Consider the following 24,959-nt stretch of genomic DNA (forward strand, 5'->3'; position numbering starts at 1 on the left):
AACTCTCTGGGCTTCCTGGACTTAGATGTCTTTTTTTCTTCCATGGTTTAGAGAATTTTCAGGTATTATTTTCTCAGAGAACTTTTCTGTCTCTTTCAGTCTCTTCGCTTTCTGCAGCCCCTTTAATGTAAATGTTATTTGATGTTGTTCCAGTGGTTCCTCGAGCTGTCTTTTCTTTAGCATTCTTTTTCCTGTTTGCTGCTCTGTCTGGATGAGTTCCATTGCTTTGTCTTTTCGGCTTGCAGATTGGTTCTTCTGCTTCATCTAGTCTACTATTCAACCCCTATAGTGTATTTTTCAGTATAGTTACTATGGTTTTCAGCTCTGTGACTGTTGTTTGCTACTTATGTTTTCTCTTTCTTGACATTCTCACTGTGTTCGCCTGTTCTTCCCCTGGGTTTGGTGAGTAACTTTATGACCATTACTTTGAATTCTTTATCAGGTAGATTTCTTCTCTCATTTTCTGCAGTTTTGTCTTATTCTTTCATTTGAAACATATTTCTCTGTTTCCTCATTTTACTTGCATTTCTGTGATTTCTGTGTATTAGGAAAACAGGTACCTCTTTGTCTGGAAGGAGTGGCCTCGTGTAGGTGATGATCCTTTTCATTTAGCCATGCTCTAGCTTTTCGCTGTCTCTTGAAATTCTGTGATTGTCTAAACCAACTGGTTTATTCTTGATATGCTCCCATTGTTCAGGGTGTGCCAAGACCTATCAGTGACGCAGGTGGGGGGGGGGTCTCATTTAGCACGTGGTTTCAGGCCAGTCCTTCAGGCTGCAGCTTTTAAAAAACACAAGCATGAGGGTACCTGGCTGGCTCAGTTGGTGATATATGGAACTTTTTATCTGGAGGTTGAGTTTGAGCCCCCATAGGGTATAAAGATAGGCACATTCCTGCTGCCTTTCTGAAGCAGTCAATCATGTCCTGCCTTCCACACAATCCAACTGCCTTGCTAAAGCTAGCAGGTACACAAGGGACATCTCTTGATCACCAGACCCTGGTGCCAAGAGGACTAGCATATATACTAGCATAGTATAAAGATTACAGCCAGGGAGCTGTGGAGCACTGCCAACTGCCCATGCTCTCTGGCCTCAGGAAGTGTGGAGGCCACTTTCCTGAGCCTTTGTTGGGGAGATGGGGTGTGGGGTCCAGGTTCACCCACCTGTTCCAGCAGAGTGTGTATAGAATTAAAAGCTTATAGAGTCATGTTGGGCCACAATCATAAATCTACTAGTCTTCAGACCAAGAGATTTGGAGGCTTTCCCTGATCAACAACTGCATACCAGGGGGCTCTGGATGATTATATAAGCTCCTTTTTTAGAAGACTCATCCAGCTGTGAGGAGGTCAGCAGGTGCACAAGGATGGTGTCTCGCTGCTTACATTTCTTGGTAGCACCTCCTTAGCCTCTGGATATAGGGGAAACCTGATGCCTGTCCCTCAGGCTCCCTATGTAAGTAGTCCCTTTTTTTTTTTTTTTTTTTTTTTTTTTTTTTTTTTACAGGAAGCCTAGGGCTGTGTTTCTGTCTGTTAGTGCAGTGCGCTGAGGGTAGTGGCCTGTCAATAATTGTCTTTCTCATTGTTACAGTCCCAAAGAACTCTGGGATGCTAGTCCTCTTGGCACCAGGGTCTGGTGATCAAGAGATGTCCCTTGTGTACCTGCTAGCTTTAGCAAGGCAGTTGGATTGTGTGGAAGGCAGGACATGATTGACTGCTTCAGAAAGGCAGCCGGAATGTGCCTTGACTGCTCACACCTACAGACTTCAGCAATGCTTGTGAGAGTGTCTTGTCTGTGCATGTGCTGGGAGAATACCATGATCATTGGCACAGACAGCCCTTGCCAGGGGTTGGGGAAGTGTAGAACTGCCCATTTTAGCAGACTTTAGCTAGGGAGAGGAGAAGTCTGTGACTGATCACACTCTCCTACCCCAGCCAGGGAGCTGTGGAGCACTGCCAACTGCCCATGCTCTCTGGCCTCAGGAAGTGTGGAGGCCACTTTCCTGAGCCTTTGTTGGGGAGATGGGGTGTGGGGTCCAGGTTCACCCACCTGTTCCAGCAGAGTGTGTATAGAATGCAACATTGGTCACTGCCAGCATCTCTGTCACTGGGGAACATCTCAGCTGTCCAACCCCTCCTCCCAGTGACCCCAGAATCTCCCTCACATATAGTCTAGGGATTTTTCAAACTTTTTTTTCTGGGTCTGGGGCAAGTAAGACAGCATATGAGCCCTAAAGAGAGGAATCTCAGTGTTTTTATAGCACTTTGAAGCCCTTTCTTTCATAAGACATTGGTCCTATTGGCTTTGCAAATCAGACATTCTGGGGCTCATCTTTGCAGTGCAGATCCCAGGGGCAAGAGTGCTGCACAGCCCCTTACCCTTCTGGGAGAAGTGACTGTGCAGTAAGATCTCTCTATTGTGTGTCACTGTACAGAGGTGGAGGGTGGTGGAGGGGACACGAGGAGGGTCAGGGGGTGGAGGCGTGGGGGTTTTGTGAGACTGTGTCCTGCATCTCCTACCCATCTTAATGTGGTCCGTTTATCCTTTGTTGTGGAGATCAGTTCATCTAGTTTTCAGATCCTTTTCAGAGGGAAATCATCCATATGTAGTTATGGATTTGGTGTGTTTGTGGGAGGAGGTGAGTTCAGGATCTTCCTACACCGCCATCTTGGACTTCCTCCTGGTTTTTCTTTTCATAACCAAAAATAGCAATGCAAACTATAGCATCTGTGTTATACACATTAGGATTCAAATTATGTAAATCCCTAATTCCACACACAAAAAGGATTTATATCAGATTCTATTTATAAAGTCAGGAAAATTCCATTCACCAGAGCCTTAATTCTTATACTTTTCAAGTGCTTTTAAAAAGAAAGACATTTTAAAAAATGCCTGCAACTTACTGTATGAAGATTTTATATCATCTGGTGAGCCCATTACACTTTTTCCTATAGTCATTTGAGGGTAGTTGGACTTCACACAGCCATATTGATCAAAGTTAGGATCATTATATCCTCATCCCATATACATATTTTAGAGCCTATCTTTGACAACTCTGTCTCACTGTTGCCCTAAAAATCCCTTTCCAAACGAGTCAGATGCTCTCTTCTTTCCTGCTCATCTGCATCTCCTAGGAAGTGAGAAGTTTTAGAGTTTCTTAAAATTCCAGTGTATTCTAATGTAGAAGTGTGTAAACTTTTTTTGACCCTCCCCATACATGTTATGTATATCTGTCTGTCAGAAACAATAATTTTCAGAAATAATTCAGTGAGATGCACTATAGTATTTACCATTACTTTTTTCCTTTTAATCCTACTTATGACCCACTACACTGAGTATTAGATCATAATCGTGTTTCAGTAATAGAGATTTAAAGTCTCCATGGCTTCTGGAGAAGGCCCAAGACTGGCCATACATTTGCTACCCCGCAATCTGTTCACCATGACTTTGTCTTAGAAGTGTTACGTGTGATCTGGATGTCTGGTAACATCAGAAGGCTGCAGGAGTTGCCCTACTTCTGGGTGCTAGGATTATTGCCCTCATTCTGTAGAGAAAAAGCAAAACAATACCAGACTTACTAATATCCACCACGAGTTGAATACTTACTGTGTGTCAGACACTCTGATTGACATACGAAAGATCTAATCTTAAAAATTATTTTGAAAATGAGGACCACTATCACCATATTGGTGGCAGAGTAGGGAGAATGAGGCACACAAAGCTTAGAGACATTAAATAACCGGTCCAATATTGTATAGTTTGTAGGTGGCTTTATAACTCAGGTTTTTTTCACTACCATATGTTTTCTGAAAAGCATGTTCCAATGCAAAAGGTCTTCTTTAATGCTCCTCTTTATTGTGCCTAAGGAGAATTGAGAGACCTGGAAAAAAAACTAAAGCCCCAGACTGGACTTTGATTATCTAGCCTGTAAGCATTCTTGCTGCTTAAGTAGAGAACTCAGGCAATGAATGTCAACATAATCAGTGCTCTCTTGACACAGGATGAATTAAGAGTGCTTCTGTAATTGTTGGCCGTTCCAGGAGGAAAAGTTATCTCCGTGATGTGCACAGTTGGCTGTGGGGTTCTTTGAAGCTAACGTTTGTAGAAAATGTTTAGGACCATGCCCCTGTTTTTGGTTTTTACTGGTGTTTCTCTGTTAGCCCAGAGTAGGAAGATAAGTTCTTATTAGTTATATCCTATATGGAAACTTGGCTTACAAATGCCATTATTGGTAATGGGCTTAGCCACTTCATAAGAAACCTTGGCATCTCAGAGTACTGATGGGAGAAGCAAAAGCAGCAGTTATTCTCTGTAATGTTTAGTCATAAGGACTAGCAACTTACACACTTGAAAGCAGGTTTTGAGAACTTCATTCGATTCTTCTCCCTTCTCTTTGTGTACTCCCACACCCAAGAGACATTTTTCCTGTCCCCCTACAGAAGAAAAGTTTGTGACAAAGGGATCGAAAGTGTGGCATTAGGTTTCTGAGTTAGCATCTGGACCTGCATTGTTGAGAATGAAAGATATTAGCTACATGTACTATCAAACACTTGAAGTGTGGCAAATCAGTATTGAAAAAATTACATTCAGATTGCAAAGACTTATGAGTATGGGATTTTGTTAATTTTTTTAACACTGATTACATGTTGAGATAATATTTCAGATTCCTTGATTTTAATAAAATGTTAAAATTGTTAAAATTAATTTTTCTTATTTTTTTTAATTTTCTTTTTTTAATTTTTTTTTTTTTGAGAGAGAGAGAGAACACACATGTGTATAAGCAGGGGAGGGGCAGAGAAAGAGAGAGAATCCCAGCCAGTCTCCACTCAGTGCAAAGCCGTACACAGAACTGTAACTCATGAACCGTGAGATCATGACCTGAGTCAAGATCAAGAGTCATATGCTTAACTGACTGAGCCACCCAGGAGTCCCCCTGCTTTTTTTTTTTTTTTTTTTACTTTCTTAATGTGGCTATATGAAAATTTTAAATTACATATAGGCTTGCATTGTATTTCTTTTGGAAGGAGCTGATTCTAGACCAGTCCGTCAGCTACCTTACCCAGCCTAGCTTTGAAATATGAATTAGGGGCACCTGGGTGACTTAGTTAAGTATCTAACTTTGGCTTACGTCTTGTTCTCATGGTCCATGGGTTTCAAGCCCCACGTCAAGCTCTGTGCCGACAGCCCAGAGCCTGGAGCCTGCTTCGGATTCTGTGTCTCTCCCTCTCTCTGCACCTCTCCCACTCACACACACTCTCTCTCTCTCCCTCAAAAATAAATAAATATTAAAAAAAAAAAGAAATATGACCAATTAGCTAACTTCAAGACACCAGTCTGCCATTCAAAGAAAGCTAAATTTTTCTCAGTCTTGTCTTCTGATCCTTTCTCCCTTACACCTGGTTCCACGAATCATTGGTGATTTACTGGACACGTGGGGTACATAAAAGAAAATCAAGTTTGTCAATTTGAAGGTAAGGACAGCCTTATTTGATGGTATCGGAACACCAAGCCCAGAGGAAATGAACTTGCTGTCATTATTATATGAAGCAAGTTTAGGGAAGTACAGCAAAGTTGAGATTTCCCCTATTTTGAAAAACCTTGGTGATTTTTTCTAAGAAAATGTTTTTAATGTTTACTTATTTTTGAGACACACACACACACAAATACACAGTGAGAGCGGGGGCGGGGTGGGGGGTTGGCAGAGAGAGAGGGAGACACAGAATCCAAAGCAGGCTCCAGGCTCTGAGCTGTCAGCACAGAGCCTGACATGGGGCTCGAGCCCACAAATCGTGGGATCATGACCTGAGCCGAAGTCAGACACTTAACCAACTGAGCCACCCAGGCGCCTCTCAGTGATTTTTGTTTTTGATTGAAATATCAAATTCTTCCGAGATAAGAGCTCCTTGTTTTTATATTTTCCTTTTGCCTAGTCACAGTCTGTTTGGTTTAGTTATCAAGCCACCAAAACCTTAGTGAGTCCAGCCTTAAGGAGTGGGATGACAGGTTGTCAGTCCCTGAACCTTGGGAACTAAGGCCCCACTGTAGTTCATTGCTTGTTTGCAGCCAAATAGACAAAAGTATCTGATGAAAATTGTTTTTGAAGGAAGTGAACTACCTTGTGTGTTTGTAATGTGTGTCTGTGTTTGTGTAGTAAAAAAGTTTCTGTTTTTAAAAAAAGACTATTTTAAAGAATACAATGTAAGGCGCGTCTGAGTGGTTCAGTTGTTTAAGCATTCAACTTTGGCTCAGGTCATGATCTCAGGGTTCATGAGGTCCAGCCCCACATTGGGCGCTACCCTGACAGCACAGAGCCTGCTTGGGATTCTGTCTCTCCCTTGTTCTCTGCCCCTCGCCCACTCTCTCTCAATATAAAGTTTAAAACCTTAAAAAATAAAATAAAGAATGTAATATGAGAATAAGAAAAATCACATCTTTCAATTGATTTACAGTGTGTTCAAAGAAAGACTACAATTAATTCAAAAGTGCACCATTATAATCAGATTCTATAGTGCCTGCTAGTTTATAAATTTTCAGTAAAGATTTTAAAACCCTTCAGAAAAAAATTAAGAATATTTAAATGAATGATAATGTTTATTTACTAAAATATTAAATGAAAAAGATTTGTTTGAAACATTTATTCTTAATTATTCCTGAATTTGTGTTACATATAAAGGCTGCTTATCCCTCCCCATCCACCCACCAAGTCTTTCATGTTGTGCCCAGATACTATTTCCTAATAATATTTGCAATGTACATACCAGAACAATAATTTCTCCTCTGATAAAGCTTATTAGTACAGCACCAAAATCTCAGGAATAGGATTATGCCATTATGCTAATTTTGAAGCCACTTTTTTCTCTGACCAGAAAAGTCTTTCAAATGTTAATTGATTGATCTTTATTTGGCATTTGAGCAGAGTAGAGTTGTTGACTAAGTAAATATTCTCAGCATCCTTGTCGTCTATTCACTGGGAAGAAGATTTATCTTTCCTCTGCCTTCATGTCTTCAGGGACCTCAGACCAGTCTTCTCTATCTTAATTTGATCTTATTTTCCAGGTCATCAATTCAGTTTTACTGAGCCTCACAGGCTTGGTATTCTCACTAATAATGCTGTCTCTCCATTGTTATCTAGATGTCCTAATTTTCCTCTTGGCCTTTTATAGTTTAGAATAGATCTTTCTGAATCTATTCATAGCAGTATCTGTGGCGTTTAGCTAATATTTGCTCATTTGTATTAAGTAAATTTATAATACAGCTTGCTTGAGAAGTCAGATGGGACTAGTTTATATCAAATATGGTATTTTTAGAATTAAAAGCAACTTAAGTAAGAAAAAAATGATATCAAAAGGGTACTTAGGAATTGATTTTCCCAGTACTGTGATATTAGTAATCTGGGTAAGGCTGCCAGATTTAGCAAATAAAAATACAGGATTCTCACTTAAACATGAATTTCAGATAAACAAAAATAATTTTTTTAAATATAGATATGTCCCATGCAATATTAAAACCCATACTGTTTACCTGGGCATCCTATATTTTGTCTGGGAATCTTAAAGCCAGGGCAAACAGTAGTTTTTAGCTCTTTTGGAATTATAAAATTATAAGACAAACACAAGGTATAGCTGAGCACATTGAATTGAGTACACTTTCTTTATAGGACACCGATTCTTATAGTTCTTGCCCTACTTAAATCCTTAAGTAAAATGCAAACAGAAAGCAAAGAAGTTAAGAATTCTTTTACTCTTGAAATACTGTTGACCCCTACCCTACACTCGCACTCGCACCCCCTCCTTCTCCATCCTCCCTCCTCCTCCCCTCTCACCTGCTGACCTTTCCTGATTGTCCCTAGGGGCAGTGGTACCCTGATGGTACGGTACCTGCTCTCAGGATTAGAGCCAGACCACTCAGTCGCCCTCACTTATGCTATCCTGTTTCCATTTCTTCCTGAAAAGAAATTTCCTCCTTTCAGGAGTGGCAAATATTCCCTTAGTAGCCAGGGCAGAGTTGTCTTCTTGACTAATACTCAGGCTTGGACTGCTGCATCTTTGTTGTTTAGAGTTAAAATCATCCACTAATCCCTTCCTCTCCCTGGCTCTTGATTTGCTACCTCTGTGACAGGTTCTCTCGTTCATGCTGTCCTCATGTTTCAGGACTGCACATTCACCACTGGGATCTCGAACATATCACAACCATAGTCAGCGAGAAATGCTAACTTGAAAAGTGCTGTCTACAGTGGCCGCTTAGATCATTGCAGCCCTGTACTTCATAAAGCATTTAGCCTTTGCTAGGTTGAAGTGTAATAAACGCTTTCTGTTTATCCTAATAAATCTGTGTTAAGGCTTCTTTGATTTTTCTTTCCTATAAATCAAGAAATTAGCATTATGAACTAAAATTTGCTGACTTGCTCCAGAGTTACCTCTAAGTAATTCCTGGAAGAGCAGGGTTTTGAGCAACGAGACCATCTGTTATTTGTAGGTAAAAATGTTAACTGTGGCGTTGGCTGTGGCAGTAGCCCCGTCAGATAACTCTGTCTTATGGTTTTTATAAACCCTCTCCCCAAGGAGCCAACCCAGAGTGCATAAGAAAGGAAAATTTGCCCCAACCTAGTTTCCATTTGTGGCTCAGTATGGGACTTGACCCACCTTCCACTTAAGTAGCAAATAAGCTCTACCTTGGTTTACTATTTTATCCTTTCATAAAATCATTTTTTCAACGAGTATCTGTTCAGCCCCTACTATGTATAGGGTGTTACTGTGGGCACCATCTCTACTGGCCAAGAGCTGAGAGGAGGTAAAAATATATCTTACCTCCCAGGCAGTATGTAATAGGTTGTATGTAAGTTTATACAACTTGGAATTATAAGGCTATAAGAGAAGATAGCATTATTTTTACTTGGAATCATTAAGAAGGCACCATAGAAGATGTCTGATAGGAGCTTTTAAATGAACAGGACTTCAGTAGGAGAAGATATTAAAAGTAGGGCCATCCAAGGCAAAGGAACTTGCACACAAACATTAAAGCTTGGAAGAACAGTGCAATTTTGTGGAATGGGATATGATTCAAATGCAATGGAATAAGTTTCTGGATAGTGGATGGGATCATGCCATAGATGGATTTGAATGCCACGCAGGAGCAAAGCAGTGCTTTAGGGTGATTGAAGTAGAGAAAAGCTTCTATTTTAATTTAGAGACCATTGAAATAGTCTAAGCATATAAAGTGTTAATATCCTGAACTGTGGTGGTGGTGCCAGAAAAGGACACACATCCTAACTGACTAAACCATGCTTGGTTTGTCTAAAGAATAATATGAACTATTTTCATATTGTGACTGGTGGTCGATTATGCCTAATTACTCTGCAACATAGGAACTGCTATGTGTAGGTAACTTGGTATCAACCACTTACAGCTTTGGAAAAACGAGAGAGCTTTGTAGAACCTGGTCTAAATAAAGAAACAGCGCCAGACAGGTGCCTGGAAAGGAACCTTTCAGCTCCCAGAGCCACTGAATCAAGTGAAAGTACCACATACAAAGAGCAGCTTAATAAATGAGAGAAAAGTGGGGTTACTTTGGCAAACTTAATGTTTACCCAGTTACCTTTTCTTTTTCTTTTTTAGAAATTTGGAATTAAAAATCCTCGTCTAGTGACTTAGGTCTATTAGCAAGAAAATTGCAGAAAAATCTGTGGCTCTTGCAGCATTTAAAATGTATTGATTAAAGAGGAGGGGATAGTACGTCAGCAGGGACAGACCACAACTATGAACTGTGTTTGTGTTTTTCTCATGTCAATATTCTAGAACCTGAATGGCTCACAGTTCAAAAGATAGAAAAAAATCCTCATCTCAATAAGTATCTTATAATCTTATGAAGTATAATTGAAGGTGTTACTCTTTCCTAATTTATAACTTCTAAAAGGCCCTAAAATAAAAGAGGAGGATCTGTATCTTCTTTTGATTTAATATTGTATTAAGAGCCTAGTAAAGAATCTGAGCCTATTAAATACTATCATTCTGAGATGCAGTGAACAGGAAAGAATTTCCTGATTCTTGCCTAACCTTGATCTCAGTCTCCTACTTCAAGCTCTTTTACTGAGAAAGAGTTAACCTGTAAACTGTGAAGGACACTCGAGATTTCTAAAATATCGAATTTAATGTACTTTGCTTCTGGTACGGTCTTGAGCACATTAATTATACAATTCATCTCTTGTTATTTTTAAAGTAAAATTACTGATTTTAAAATAATGCATCATTTGAATGTATCTTTAGCTCTTATTGGTCTTCATATAAAATGTGGCAGAACTCAGTGAGAAAACTCAAAACCCTTTTTGTTATGATGATTTTTGCAATTTCAGTAGTGGTAGAATTTCTAAATTCTTTTTTAAGATGGAGATCCACTTGTTTGGTTTTTTTTTTGTTTGTTTGTTTTTTTTTGTAGTAATATTTGTAACTATTCCCATGTATCATCTTTGGTAGTAATGTCCTTACTCATTTGGGAGTAAGGACATTGTGGTATGCATTTTGCCGTGAAGTTTTGGTTTGTAAGCCTGAGTCCTTGTTATCATCTTTGATTTGGGGGCAGATTATTTCCATTTGCTATTGCATTTGACTAACGAGATTACAAGAGAATTCAGAACTCAAAGCAAAAAGTTATAAAACTTGGGTCTCTTCATCATAGAGAATAATACTTACCATGCCTGCTTCTCTTGTTCTAATTTATTTAGCCCTCATTTACTAAGCACCTACTAAACTCTCAGGTACCAGGGACATAAAGGTAAATAACAACTGATCATAGTCTACCTAGAGGTGTCAGTCACATGGGTGATGCAGACATGGGAACCAGTTAGTTAATAGAGCTGAATGGAAAACCAAAGGACCAACTGATTAAGGGAGGAAAAGGAAACAGATAGCTTTCAGAATACCTTTTTTGATGTCAGTTCAGACATGGAATTTCACCCCATTGAGCCTGAAAATATAAAAGGGCACCTGATTATATGGGAAATTCTGATCTGAGTTTTTGAGTTAAGTTTTAGATGTGGAACAAAAGATCTCTTAGACCAGTAGTTCCTAAATAACAATTTGTAAACTTTTGCTTGTGGCTACATAAGGATTTGTTAAAAATACGGCTTGCCTGGGAGTACTATAGAGATTTTGGTTGGTCAAATCTAGGTGTGATCTGGGGATTGGGTTCCAAAATAGCTTCTCAGATGATTCTGATAATCAGTAAGGTTTGGCTTGTACTGTTGTAAAGAGCAAGGAGAGAGTAGACAGCTGGTAGTTGAAGTCTCAGGAATGGATATGATTCCCAGGAAGAACATGGAGGGTGAGTGGAGAACAAGACTAAGGATCCACCATCAGATTAGGAGCACGCAAGCAGAAACTCAGCAGAGACTAAAAAGGCAAACGTGATAACTGCTACACTACGGAAACCCCATGGGCCAGAGACTGAAAAGGAATATGGTTTTTTTGAGCTGGAATATATATTTACCTAGATCTCCCAAGTCTTTGAATAGTAATGCTCATTTCTGATTCAAGAAGAGGGGGGAAAGTGTAGAATAAAAATCTCTAGGTTTCTACCCATGATTTGGCTTTATTCCAGAAAGGATTAATCAAGCTTCAAATGCGCCTCCCCGCAAAAATTTTTTTCTACTTCCTGAAAAAAATCTGTTGGAGAAACAGAAATTGACCCTCTTGAATAGGGAAAATTGAACAAAGCAGATTATCAGAAAAGAAAGTTATACTATCTATCAGAATTTGGAAAACAAAAAAGATGTCTTACTGTGCACTTACTAGATGAAATTATAATATTTAATTTATTAAAATAACCTTTATAATGGAGAACTAGAACTGCCATAGTCTCTCAGAAACAAATATTTTTGTTCCTAGCCTTTCCTTTTTTTTGTTTTTTACTGGGTGGTGAAAGTAAAAACTTGTGTTAATAGAAATGTGTTGTTCTAAAAAGGAACAACATGGCAGTTATATAACCTGACTTGATGTAAAAATTAATTGCCATTTTCAAAATCCACATCCCAGCATGAGAACTTTATTGATCTTAAATGATTTTTAAAATATACACGTTGTTGGCATTTACTTAGAGATTGGTCACTTAAACTCACTCTCCTTTTTAGCTTTAAGTAAATAAACCATTCACATGAGTGAATTATAGGAGCACTTCCGTAGTTGTCTGTTCTCCTTTTCATTTAGTGGTCTTCACTAATCACATCGAGATTTTGGGGAACAAGTGGTCAGGTGGTCGGTAGTGGTCCAATAGGTTTAAACTTTAGGGTTCTACATTAAAGGTGATTTTCTTAGAAGTCACCTGAATTAACATAGTCTTAGGGAACTATTTTATTGTGAATAATACTTTGTCATAGAGGAAAAGGTAGGCAATGATAAATATCTTTGAATAAACAAAATTTACTGGTGAGAATACCACAGCCAGCTCTTCAAAATTATTGATGGTCAACTTGTTAGAAAATAACCAGTTACAAAGTTAAAGAGAAGTGTAGTCCATGCAAGAGTACCATCACTTCTGACACTAGTTGTAAGTTCAGGGTGTTACCAGAATCGTCCTCAGGTTCAACAACTCACTAGAAATACTTAAGGAACTCAATGAAAGCTGTTAAACTCATGGTGCCAGTGTATTATAGCTAAAGGATACAGGTTAAAGCCAGCCAAAGGAAGAAGCACATTGGGCAGAGTCCAGGAGAAATTACAAACAGGGAACTTTTTTTGTCTTTTTTCTCATGGAGTCATCGACAACATAGCTTTCCTGGCATCAGTGTGGAATGATACACATGGACTGTTGCCAGCTTCATTTAGGGGAGCTCACTTGAGTCTTACTGTGCAGAGTTTTTATAGTAGCTTATTCATGTACTGCCCACATGACTGACTTTTAGTTTTCAGTCTCTTTGTAGATAGAACTAATACTGCATGGCCCAAAGCCCTATAATAAGTCACATTGTTAGACTCTTGGGTGGCCAAAAGACCTCCTACCAGGCATGATATTCCAAGGGCCTAGACATCACCTCCTGGTAACTTCAGCCTTCTTTTTGTATAAAGTTAATTCTTCACTACACACTAATTCTTTCAGGTAATAAAAGCAGATGAGATCACACTGAAACAAGAGGTCACAAAACTGACTACAAAGGCCATGAAGTGAATGGCCAGATGAAATGGTTTCTTGTTGTCCACAGGACTAAGTTAAAACATCTTCATTCAAGATGACATTTCTATATTCTAGATCCCAGTCAGCTTTCCCCTTTATGAATTCTCTTCTATAGACAATTAGAGTCATATTTCTTGGGCATGCCAGATGCTTTCCTTCTTTGGATCCTCTGCTTACACCACCCTTGTATTATTGTACAGTTGACTCTTGAACAAAATGGATTTGAACTGTGTGGGTCCATTTATACACCAATTCTATCTGATAAATGCAGTACAGTATTGTAAGTATATTTTTTCTTCCTTATGATTTTTTCTTTGTTTTAAATTTTTTTATTTGTTTTAAAATTTAGTTTTGAGAAGCAGAGAGAGATAGCATGAGCAGGGGAGGGTCAGAGAGAGAGGGAGACACAGAATCCGAAGTAGGCTCCAGGATCTGAGCTAGCTGTCAGCGCACAGCCCAACACGGGGCTCTTACCCACGAACCATGAGGTCATGGCCTGAGCCGAAGCCAGAAGCCAGACGCTTAACCGACTGAGCCACCCAGGCGCCCCTACTTATGATTTTCTTAACATTGCCTTTCCTCTAGCTTACTTTATTTTTTAAAATGTTTGTTTATTAATTTTTATAAGGGGGTAGGGAGTGAGCAGGTGGAGGGACAGAGAGAAGGGAGAGAATCCCATGCAGGCTCTGTGTTGTCAGCACAGAGCCAGACATGGGGCTCAGTCCCACAACTGTGAGATCATGACTTGAACCCAACCTGTCATCTCCTGGGGAAGGCCCTTTTCACCACTTGAACCATTCTGTAGTCACTTCCTTTACTGACTTCTCATAGGTAACTTTGCCCATATTATTTATTTGGCTCTTAGCAATATGTTTCCTTCCATTGATATTTGCACTTGTATTTTATGTTCACAAGATCTTAATCTCTTGCAATTTAAGGGTATTATGGACTGTATCCTTTTTTTTGTTTTGTTTTGTTTTGATCCCTTTTCTCCTAGTACAATGTCTTGTAACGGCAAGTGTTAGATGTTTGGTAAACTTTCATGTAGACATGTACAACCAGGAGCATATTATTCAAGTATATGAATTAAGACATCTTGTAAAAATGACCTAAATTATAAGTTTCTGAAGTGGCCATATTAATCCACAAAAGTGTTGGAGTAATTTTTGGCAGTTCTTTAAGGACATATGCAAACAAAGGTCAGCAAAATTCTGTAAAATGTCTAGAGTACTATTGACATTCTTTTTTTTTTTAATTTTTTTTAGTGTTTTATTTATTTTTGATACAGAGAGAGACAGAGCATGAGAGGGGGAGGGGCAGAGAGAGAAGGAGACACAGAACCGGAAGCAGGCTCCAGGCTCTGAGCTAGCTCTCAGCACAGAACCTGACGCGGGGCTCGAACCCACAAACGTGAGATCTGACCTGAGCCGAAGTCGGAGGCTTAACCGACTGAGCCACCCAGGCGCCCCTACTATTGACATTCTATTCCCACCTCACAACTTTGGCACATGCTTTCCCCTTTGCCTGTAACGCTCTTTTTCTAAATAGTTGAACCCATATTCAGAAAGGCAAAGACACCCTACCTAAAATATCAGTCTTCTCCTCACTATCTGTTTACATTGTTTTATTTTGGTAAATAGTACTTCAAATTAACTAGTATGATATACTTGTTTTTTGTCTATTTTCCCTGCTACTAGAATTTAAGTCCTATAGGGGTAGGACTTTGCTTTGCCAACAGTTGTATCTTCTGCACCTACAATAATGCCTGATTCTTCATAGGTACTCAGAACTAGTCTTCATTGAATAGATAAATAAATTTGTACTATGCAACCAAAGAAAGCTTAATTTTCTTGTACCTTCGATTTTTATGTCATTCACTTTAAGAAGATGTAATTTAGCTCAAAGAGTTTCAAAGAGAAGCATTTAAAGCAATTGACGGACTGGTAGAATATTAAAAGTTATTCAGCCTGTAAAAACAATAACTAGGTATGTTCATAGTCAAAATTAATAAAATTATAAAATTTGAAGATTAGGTGCAAATAGACATTTTTATCAAATGCTAGTACTTAGAAGTGTTCTTTGGTTTTGTGGAAAAATAAAAGACTTATTTTTAGACAATGGGAGTAAATATGAGGCTCTTAAAATTTTTATTTTATTTTATTTTTATCAAGGGTTTTAATAAAAATCATAATTTTGAAAATGCAAAGTTAGAAATGCATCTTACTTTGAAAAATAATACCATGGAGTTCAGTTACTGTGCTTCATTCCAGCAGAAGTTGCAATTTACCATTGCACATTGAATGAGTTCCCAAGACTGTCAAATGCCTCAGTTGAACCTTTATTTTGGGACAATGAGTGGTTAGCAACCCTGGAATGAGGACATATCCAAGTATGGCCATAGATGCATTTGGTGTGTGTATTTGGAGTCTAAAAGTAACCCCAGGTATTTGTCATAGAGAGTCATCTCTGCTCTGACCTAAATTTCATAAGAATTCTAGGAAATGCAAGTTGTGCCCATAGGCTACAATGCTGCTTAGTCTTCCATTCCCAAAAGAATGCTTATTCTATTCAAATATTTCCTACTCCAGTCCTGGTATTTTTTCTTAGGATCAAGGTAGCTATCATGAATATTGACTAGTCTTAGAGCTATGCACCCTCCTCTCCCCTTTCCTTCCCCTTCCTTCAGTTCTCATTGTTGCTTTTCTCCCTGAAGATTTCTTTCTAGTTGAAGCCAGAATGTGGCTTATTTGACCTTTGTGTCAGGCTTTGATCCTGAGACATTTGGTAGCATGTGTGTTCAATGCCCAGGAAACAGGTTGCTTATGGTATGATTTAGTTAACATTTCTTTCTTTGCTTCCATAGTATTCCACCTGTGCTAGGACTCCCCCTACCCACGTAGTCAAGGACTGAAGACTGGCAATGATCCATCCTTTTGTGTTACTGCTTCTTGCTCACAATTTCAATAGCATGTTTAAAACCAGAATGTACTTTCATATTTTCTCCTTTTATGTCTGTCTCTTTGGATTTTTGGCAAACATCAAGGCAAATAAATCAGACCCCCCCACTGCAAACCCATCTGCTTTTGGGGACATGTAAGTTGACCAGTTTGTAATGTTTTACCATAGATCTAGCTCCAACATAGAACTGAAGGAGGATCCCTGTGAAGTAAGAATAGAAGGCACGTTCTAAGGTCAAGTGTTTTTTAAGCTCTGAATCATTTCTCTGCCAACTGTGAGTAGGTATGGTCTACGTTGGCATTTTTAGTAACACTAGCAAATTGGCATGGTATTTATAAAGTTGAAGTGATTTTGTGGTCGACGAAAGGTGAAAATGCAGTTATACTTTGGATTTGACAATAGGGATTAATAAGAAGAGATGCTGTCATAGTTGTAAAAATGTAGCAAATTAAGGCACAGTTAAGACATTACTTTTACACTTCATCTGGGGCTAAGGTCACATGTGAGAACAATCACCTGCAGTGAAATACCTTTCCAGTTGTTGACAGCCCAGAAATTGTCTTATAAAAAAATAATGGTCATCCAGACCTGTCCTCCTAATACTTGTCGACACATGAAAGCTGTATTCATTTTTCCCCCACAATAAACAAGTGATGATTCTCTTGGAATAGGAACTGAAAAGATTGCGGACGTATCAGGGCATATACATAATACTAGAAGAGAGCAGCTAATATGAAACTCTTGATAGAGACTGTAAATTGAATCCACTTAAATGGATCAAATCCACTTGAAAATGATCAAAAGTTAATTGAGTTACTTATCATACCTTTTAGAATTGATTTTTAAATTGATCTTCAACAAGCCAAATTATACCCTCTGTTGGACCGTGGATTTTATTTATCACACTAGAGATGATATCTGTTTTGAAAATAAAAAGATAATTTAGTCTTCTGACTTAGCATTTTGGAAATTAAAGACTATCCTTCAAAGATGAACTAAATAGAAATTTAGTTTTTATGTGTTGTCAGTGTCAGGGCTGTGGGGTGGCGAGGAGGCAGGTACAACTCAACTTTTAAGACTTCCTTCCAAACCTCTCTCTGTTAACTCTGTGCTGCTGATCTGAGTCAGTTTCTGTGTGTGGCCCAACCTGACTGCTGGTTAGACAGGATAGAATCTCAAGGACTTTATCTACCAGTTACATGCTTGGCATCAATGGTCCAGAAGGAAGGCATACAAAGGAAGCAGAGGCATTTGTCCTCTCCATAACTGTGATTTAAGGTCTTCTCTGATTCCTAGAAGCTAAATTCTGAAGCAGTGATGGAAGTGGTAGCTGGAAAATGTAGCTTCTACCACACCCTGTCCTTTTCATTCTCCTTCTGGGTTGTGTACATCTCTAGTGCATGGGTATATGCAAAACTGCAGTCAGAATGTCTACCAATTTGATAAAACATTACTTTATGCAAATAATTGTTTACTTTTGCTTTTATTCGTGGATTAACAGAAACAAGGATAATTTAGGACACAGAAGATACATGATAAGAAATTCAGAATGGGGAATGTATATATTAAAATGTCATCATGCTGAAAGCTCTATTCATAATGTTCATGATATCCAAGGAAAAACAGTGGTTTGTTTTATTATTTAAAGTGCACACATACAGTAAGATGTCTAAAATGTTATATTCACCAAAACATTTAAAGAATCAAATGTGATTCTTAAGGAAAAAGAATAATAATAACTAACAATTACTATTTTGATTTGTTTCTTTAACGAATATTCAGTTTATACCAGGCAGTGTGCTAAGCACTTTGCATTATTCCATTCTAAATGATGTAAATTTGGTATTATCGTCCCATTTTAGAGATGAGGAAACTGAAGTTTAGTGAGATTAAATAACTTGCTGGGATCCTATACATATTAAGTAGAATAGCCAGAAATAGGACCAGTGGGTTTATCTGCTCTAAGCCGCTAACACACCGTACTGGACTGAGGGTCAGAATGGGCAACGCATCCCCTGGGAAGTATATTGCGGGTCAAGTTGTGAACCTCTGGGTAGTGGTGAGGTACATGCCCATGAGGAAGTGGGTTTTTCCCTCTTCTCCTTCTGAAGATGACTGTCAGCATTTAAGGAGACTGCTTATGGAACCATCCAAGAAGATGACCTCATTATCAGTTTTGGTTGTGCCGTAAAATGCTTTTAGCCATATTAAAAAAAAGGTTTTCACATGAAACCTTTTTTACTCTGGATATTTAGTAGTGAGACATTTGACATTTTTTGTCCTTAGGTTTTCTTATGAAAATTAACAACCATAGTTGAAATATATCTAAACAAAATTAATATTGAAGAGAAAATAATTTTATCTTCCTTTTACTGAGTGTTAGCTTTGATTCAAGTCTTTATTGAAGAAGTGAGTGAATTTAGGAGATTAGGTATAGATTCTGGAAATGTGTGCTGTTTTTAGTCTCAACAGTATGGGTAATTGGGAGGTAGTTAGCTTGAGCTTTGAAAGCATAATTATTTTCTATAGGACATAATTTCATTCGTATTAGTCTCTTTATGACTCTAATGTACCTTCTGACTTCAGTTCTATGAAAGGGGTCAGTGAACAATATAGCAAAATATTTTAGTTTATAAAGAGAAGTTCCACAAATTATTCCCTTGGTCAACTGAGAGCAAGCAAAATGTTGGAAGAAAACTCTGGAAACACACATTTGTAGAGAGCATTTGAAAGTAATCCTAGAAAGGGATGGTTCGTTAAAATAAGGACAAGTTGATGATTTTTACTTTCATTTAATTTTTGCCCATTTATTTTTAGAAACAAATAAGGAAGATTCAAGTATGCATAGAAAAAATTACTCCATATTATGCATAGTTACTTTCTAGAAAATTTTGATCAATTTCCCTTTCTCTGAATCAGACTGTTGGTACCATTTAAACATAGTATGATGATGCCAAATGAGTAGGCAGTTTCTAGGGAACATAGTCCAATGATTTCTCTCCGTTAACATCTTGAAAAGTGTAAAAAGACTTATCCTGTGAACCACTCAGCACATGTTTGCCCTGAAATAGTTCAGTGATGGCAGTAGTAACATTTTCATTGGCCATCTTTTCAAATAGCTTAAAAGGGGAAACTATTACTGTGTGGAAAGAGAACCTTTCTATTAGGGAAAACCTGGGCAATGAAAACTTTCATCTACCCGGCACCCGATGCCCTGTTTAGGGGATCTACTTAGACTCCATAACCAGCCGCATCTCTTGTGCATTACTTTTATGTGTGCTCCCACCGCCCCTCAAAATTTTCTTTGTCATTAGAAACTGCATTTACATTGGTAAATACAAACTTTCTATGTATGCTGACACTTAAGTATGGTAATTTTGTTTAAGTTTCATTTTTATTCAGCTTTATATTCCAGTAAGCCTTCAGAATTTTCCTCTGGACTGATTTGCAATGACTTTAGTGTTTGCTAGCAAATTTGGAACATTTCAGTTTGTGTCCTTTCTCTACATGGTATGAGATCTAATTACCACTCAGTGTGAAATAGCAGCTGAAATGAAAAAAGGCAGCAAGAGAAGGCACTGGCTTAACTCACAGTTAATCAGCTATTTCCTTCTTACATTCTTCTCAGCTACAGAGAGAACAGGGAGATAGCACTCATTAAGGTAACTCATGTATTAAACGTTTTTTCCTTTCTTGATTTTAACTAAAATAGGGGATTTGTTCAAATCTTTATGCAAGCAAGACATTAAAGAACACTTTAAATTTGCACTGGGAGTCATTGGTGCTTCTTAAATTGTGTAAAATATTTTCATCATCAGGGCTGCTGGAAGTAGTTCCATTCTATTTTCTTGACTTTTAAACAGATAAAACAAATTTATAGGAATTTAAGGAATTCCACATTTATAGGAATCAAGTCCAATCAAATGAACGATTAATAACTTTTTATAAAGGTTAGAATTTTATTAAATTCTGAGCTTTTGAATCATGATTCTGTCTTTAAAAGAATCTCTAGATTTATCTTTAAAGCCTATGTCATCTTAATATAGTAGTTTTGGGGTTTTTTGTTCTCTGGAGTTCATGAATCGGTAATTAACCTATCAGGGGGCAAAGATTGGTACCTTTACTTTTTAAAATTATTGTGGTCTGAGTTTTCACTTATCAGATGGTCAAAAATGTGAAAATTAGTAATGTGTGGTATTGGGCTGATATGGAAAAACATCTGCTCCACCAGTGTTTGGAGTATGTATTGTTACACGACCTCTGGAGGGAAAGTACCTTCATCAGAAATGGAAACGTGACCTACAGTTTGACCCACTGTTCCACCCCTAGGAATCTGTTTTTGAACATGTATGTATAAAAATGTTCCTAGTGATATTATTTTTAATATAAATAGAAAAATGCAAAAAAATCATTAATAGAATATTAAATAAACCATCATATATCTTCATCCAGATGTACCTCATTCTTTTTAATAGCTGCTCCTAAAGATAATGAAATATACTTGCATGTACTGATCAGGAGCATTCTGAAGTGATCCTATTACATGAAAGTAGTGGATAGTTTTCTTCTATTTGTGCTTCGAAAAGCGAAGGATGGAGATGTATGTACACAACTTCACTCCCTGCCTCCCCTCACATGAGCAACGTTCACACATCTATAGATAGATGGATGGAAGGATACAAAAGAAACTGTTGGTAGCATTTATAGCTGGTGAATGGGACTATGGGTCTGGAATGGAAGACAGGTATTTTTGGTGGGGGAAGCATACTTTTTATGCTACTTGACTATTTTTTAACCATATGTATACATTATTTTTCATAATTAAAAAGAAATTTTAAGTTGATGACCAGGCCCATTTTTTTTTTCTTTTTTAGGACTCAGCCCAGGAGAGTGTTATCACTCGAGATATTCATCGTACGTTTCCCGCACATGATTACTTTAAAGATACTGGAGGAGATGGGCAGGAATCACTTTACAAGATCTGCAAGGTAGGGCCTCAACTTCATTTTTTCTAACTTATTTTACAGAGCTGTATCTTAGGAACCCATGTTAAAGACTTACAGACTGGGTTGTTTTTTTTTTTTTTTTTCTTTTCTGTCTTCATTTCTTATTTGCACTGTGCCGTTTGATACTGGACAGCCAGGGCCCCTTTCTAGCCAAGAGAGTTCTTGGCTTTGCATGAGAAAGAATTCTAGAGCACGTTTAGAGAAAAGGATGAAGATTTATTAAGTTGAGAAATAAGAAAAGTTATTTCGCAAAGTCGCGATCTCTCATGCCAGATGAGGAAGAGAATCCTCTTGGTCTCTAATGAAGGGTTTTAAGTATTTCTTTAAATTTTTAAAAAATATTAAAAAACATTTTTGACAGAGAGAGAGAAACAGACAGAGAGAGAGAGTTTGAGCAGGGGAGGGGCAGAGAGTGAGGGAGACACAGAATCTGAAGCAGGATCCAGGCTCTGAGCTGTCAGCACAGAGCCCGACACAGGACCCGAACGCACGCACCATGAGATCATGACCTGAGCCAGAGTTGGAAGGCTTAACCGATTGAGCCACCCAGGTGCCCTGGGTTTTAAGTTTTTAAAATTAGCTAACATTTATGGGAAGGTCTTACTCTTTAACTTTGGCTTTGTCATTAGCATTGGGTGGTTAGTTTTTCTATTGTCTTATGGCTGTGAATTTACCTACAGGTAGCAGTTTTAAGAGTGTCTGGCCCTTGTGGCTTTTACTGGCAGAGGGAGTGGGGTCTTGTCGTTTTCCTTGAGTCAGATTGTGTGACTCTGTGACCTGATGGTTTGTAGGTTAAGGGTCAGCCTAAAACCAAAATGACTTTACTTAGGTCAGTTTGTCTCTTTAGTCTCCCTTCCCTCCCACCTGCCTTAGTTTTCTCTGCTCAGTACTGAGTCCTGAAGGTGACTTTCTGGATGCATGTTCCATGCCTCCTTGGGAAGGGAGGGGGTGCATTGTGCCTTTGCTTTGGCTCTGCTGCTAACCAGAGGGAACTAAAGGTCCTCTCAGGCTACTGTAGTAAAGGCTCAGAGGAGTCCTGATGACTGCCCTTATGACAAGATAATGTGGCAGTTGTCTCAATTTTTGGACAATACATAAGGGTAAGAAATAATGTGGGTTTTTAAAAAATCTATTCACATTTATTTATTTTTCGAGAGAGTAAGTGGGATTGGGGCAGAGAGAGAATGAGACACAGAATCCAAAGCAGTCTCCAGGCTCTGAGCTGTCAGCACAGAGCCCAGTGCAGAGCTCGAACCCACCAACTGTGAGATCAAGACCCAAGCTGAAGTCAGGCGCTTAACTGACTGAATCCCCTGGGGACCCCAACAATGTGTTTTTTAAAAACTGTCAAGGTCTCCAATCTTACTGGTGTGCTTAAACTTATGCCACATGATACATCTTTGTGTAGTTTTTATGTCTCATTTTGAAATCTTTTCCCTCATTATTAGTAAGTCTAGAAGAAAACTTTTTCCTGAATTTCAGTTAATATGTTCTCCTTGGATATAAAACATTTGTTTCTGTTAATGGAGGATAGTCATCAGATTACTGATTTTTCAAAGTTATATCAGAAATGTGAAATGACTTTTTAAATCATTGCATATAGTTAACTCATATTGTCAATGCTAATTGAGAACAAAAGCTAAAAACTGCAAAGTCCATAAACAAAGTTTTGCCCTTTATCCTCAAATTTAAGATGCCTTCCTTACAAAATGTGGTAGGCAAACTCCACATTGCCCTCATCTACCATTCCAGTAAAGGTTATTGCTGAATAGTGGACTACATGAAAATCTTTTAATAATATGGAGAAAAAGCAAATACCACGGTTAATTTATAAGTTAGATAATCAGTTCTTGAATAATTAAATTTATCCTTTTATTGAGTAGCAAAATTTGGCCAGTTAGATATTCAAAAGTACGTTCATATATCAGTATCATTTTATATTTACTGATTTTTTAAAATGTTACTTATAAAAGCACTTGCCTGCTTGTGCTAGCCAAGTAGGACTGATGCCTAATTCTGCAAATGGCATGGCTTTCATTAAAATCCTTCTTGCATGTTTGTAGTTTAGCCCTCTGCCTTCTTCTTTCTTTCCTTTTTTCTTCCCTTCCCGTCCCTTCCTTTCCCTTCCCTTCGCTTCGCTTTTCTTGTCCTTCTCTCCAAATGTAGCCATTTGGAGGATTATAAACACTGATCAGAAATCTTCTTTAAATGGATTTATCATCAGAGCTAGAAATGCATAAATAAATGCATAAAGTGTACTGACTTCTGGAAAGTAATACATCATCTAGTTTTAAAAATGCCACAAACCATTGAACACCACTGCAGATGTATGGTATATTCGTTATATGATTGTAAAAGGCAAAAGTAACTATTAAAAATTTTTCTGCCAATTTTGAAATTTTGTCAGCTAATTAGCTTCTGGCTTATGGAAGGAAGATAACAAGAATTTTGTAGGTTTTTTTTTTACATTTTTAAAACTGTTTTTATTTTTGAGAAAGAGAGACAGCTTGAGCAGGGGAGGGTCAGAGAGAGAGGGAGATACAGAATTGAAGGCAGGCTCCAGTCCCTGAGCTGTCAGCACAGAGCCTGACATGGGGCTCTAACCCACTAACTGTGAGATCATGACCTGAGCCGAATCCGGACACTTAACCGACTGAGCCACCCAGGCGCCCCCAAGAATTATAGAGGTTTTAAGTTTATGTAGAAGGGTCTGATTTGTGGTATATAGGAAAACATTTTCCTCCTAGCATTCAGCATGTTTTCAGGCGATCAGTAACTTTTCCCTCAATTTTTCTCTGGATGATACTAAATAGTTTTTTTTACATAACTAAAACAGATGATCCTATGTGCCTATAGCCTCTGACTTAACAATTTTTCTCCATTGTAGTAAAAACAGTATTTCCCTCATTACATGGTATTTGCAGGAGAAATATCTGAATGACTACCAAACACAAAAATAAAGTTAAATAGTTGGTATGTTTAAGTGGTTGATACCCCTTCCTTGGATATTGCAGATAATAATCCAACCTTGAATTCATTAAAGAGTATTCATTAGTACATTCATGCAGCTTGTGTGGCCATCGTAGATCATCAGTGTATACTTTGCAACATAATTAGACAATTTTAAAGCCCTTTCCAAGTTAAGAGCATAAACAGTGTACCTCTAAGATACCTTTTAACTGCTGAGCATTTTATTTATTTATTTTTGAATATAACACAATTTATTTTTTTAACGTATGCAATTGTTTTTCATCATTTACAATACAGTAGTTACAATGACACTCCAAACAAAAAAGCAAAGAAAAAAAATCCAAACACCAACTTCTATTTCATGTAATTAGACTTATACAGAAATTAGAAGGTTAAGTAACAACTAGTTAATCACCTAATTTCACAGCTATCTGAAGTGGTAATTGTAATATAGCAGCTTATCTATGATACATCAAGATAAATGATACAATTTATTACTTGCCCATAAGCTAAAACACAGCCTGCTTAATACCTTTCCTTAAATTCCACCTCTATACTACAATATACTTGAGGTCCATGCCAAAAAGTAGCTACCTTTTATGTAGGAAATGGATGATTAAGTCTTTGGTGTTGTAAAAGCAACTTCATTTAAACATAACCACCCTCACCACCAAAGAAAGAAGAGAAAAAAAAATAAAGAAAATAATAAGGGAAAAACCCAAGACACACTTCCTATGGGAAAAAAAAAACAGCATGTAATTTCTGTCCTTGACGGAATGTATTAAATAAGCAAACACCCCCAACAAGCAAAACAAGTCCTACAATGTAAAAATATTAGAAAAAGAAAACCCTCTCACATGCATAAATG

The 24,959-nt window shown here is 37.9% G+C and overlaps 1 protein-coding gene across 6 annotated transcripts in view; it reads left to right on the forward strand.

Moving 5' to 3' along the window:
• The window catches only part of RABGAP1L (RAB GTPase activating protein 1 like), a 719,423-nt gene that overhangs the window by 380,664 nt on the left and 313,800 nt on the right, over positions 1 to 24,959 (forward strand). For all 6 annotated transcript variants that reach the window (XM_029935097.1, XM_029935100.1, XM_029935099.1 and 3 more), the window contains one exon: positions 20,990 to 21,103. In XM_029935097.1, coding sequence (XP_029790957.1) covers positions 20,990 to 21,103 — 114 coding nt within the window. The remainder of the gene's footprint in view (positions 1 to 20,989; positions 21,104 to 24,959) is intronic.

The sequence above is a fragment of the Suricata suricatta genome, chromosome 3 (genome assembly GCF_006229205.1).
Source record: "Suricata suricatta isolate VVHF042 chromosome 3, meerkat_22Aug2017_6uvM2_HiC, whole genome shotgun sequence".
Taxonomy (NCBI): domain Eukaryota; kingdom Metazoa; phylum Chordata; class Mammalia; order Carnivora; family Herpestidae; genus Suricata; species Suricata suricatta.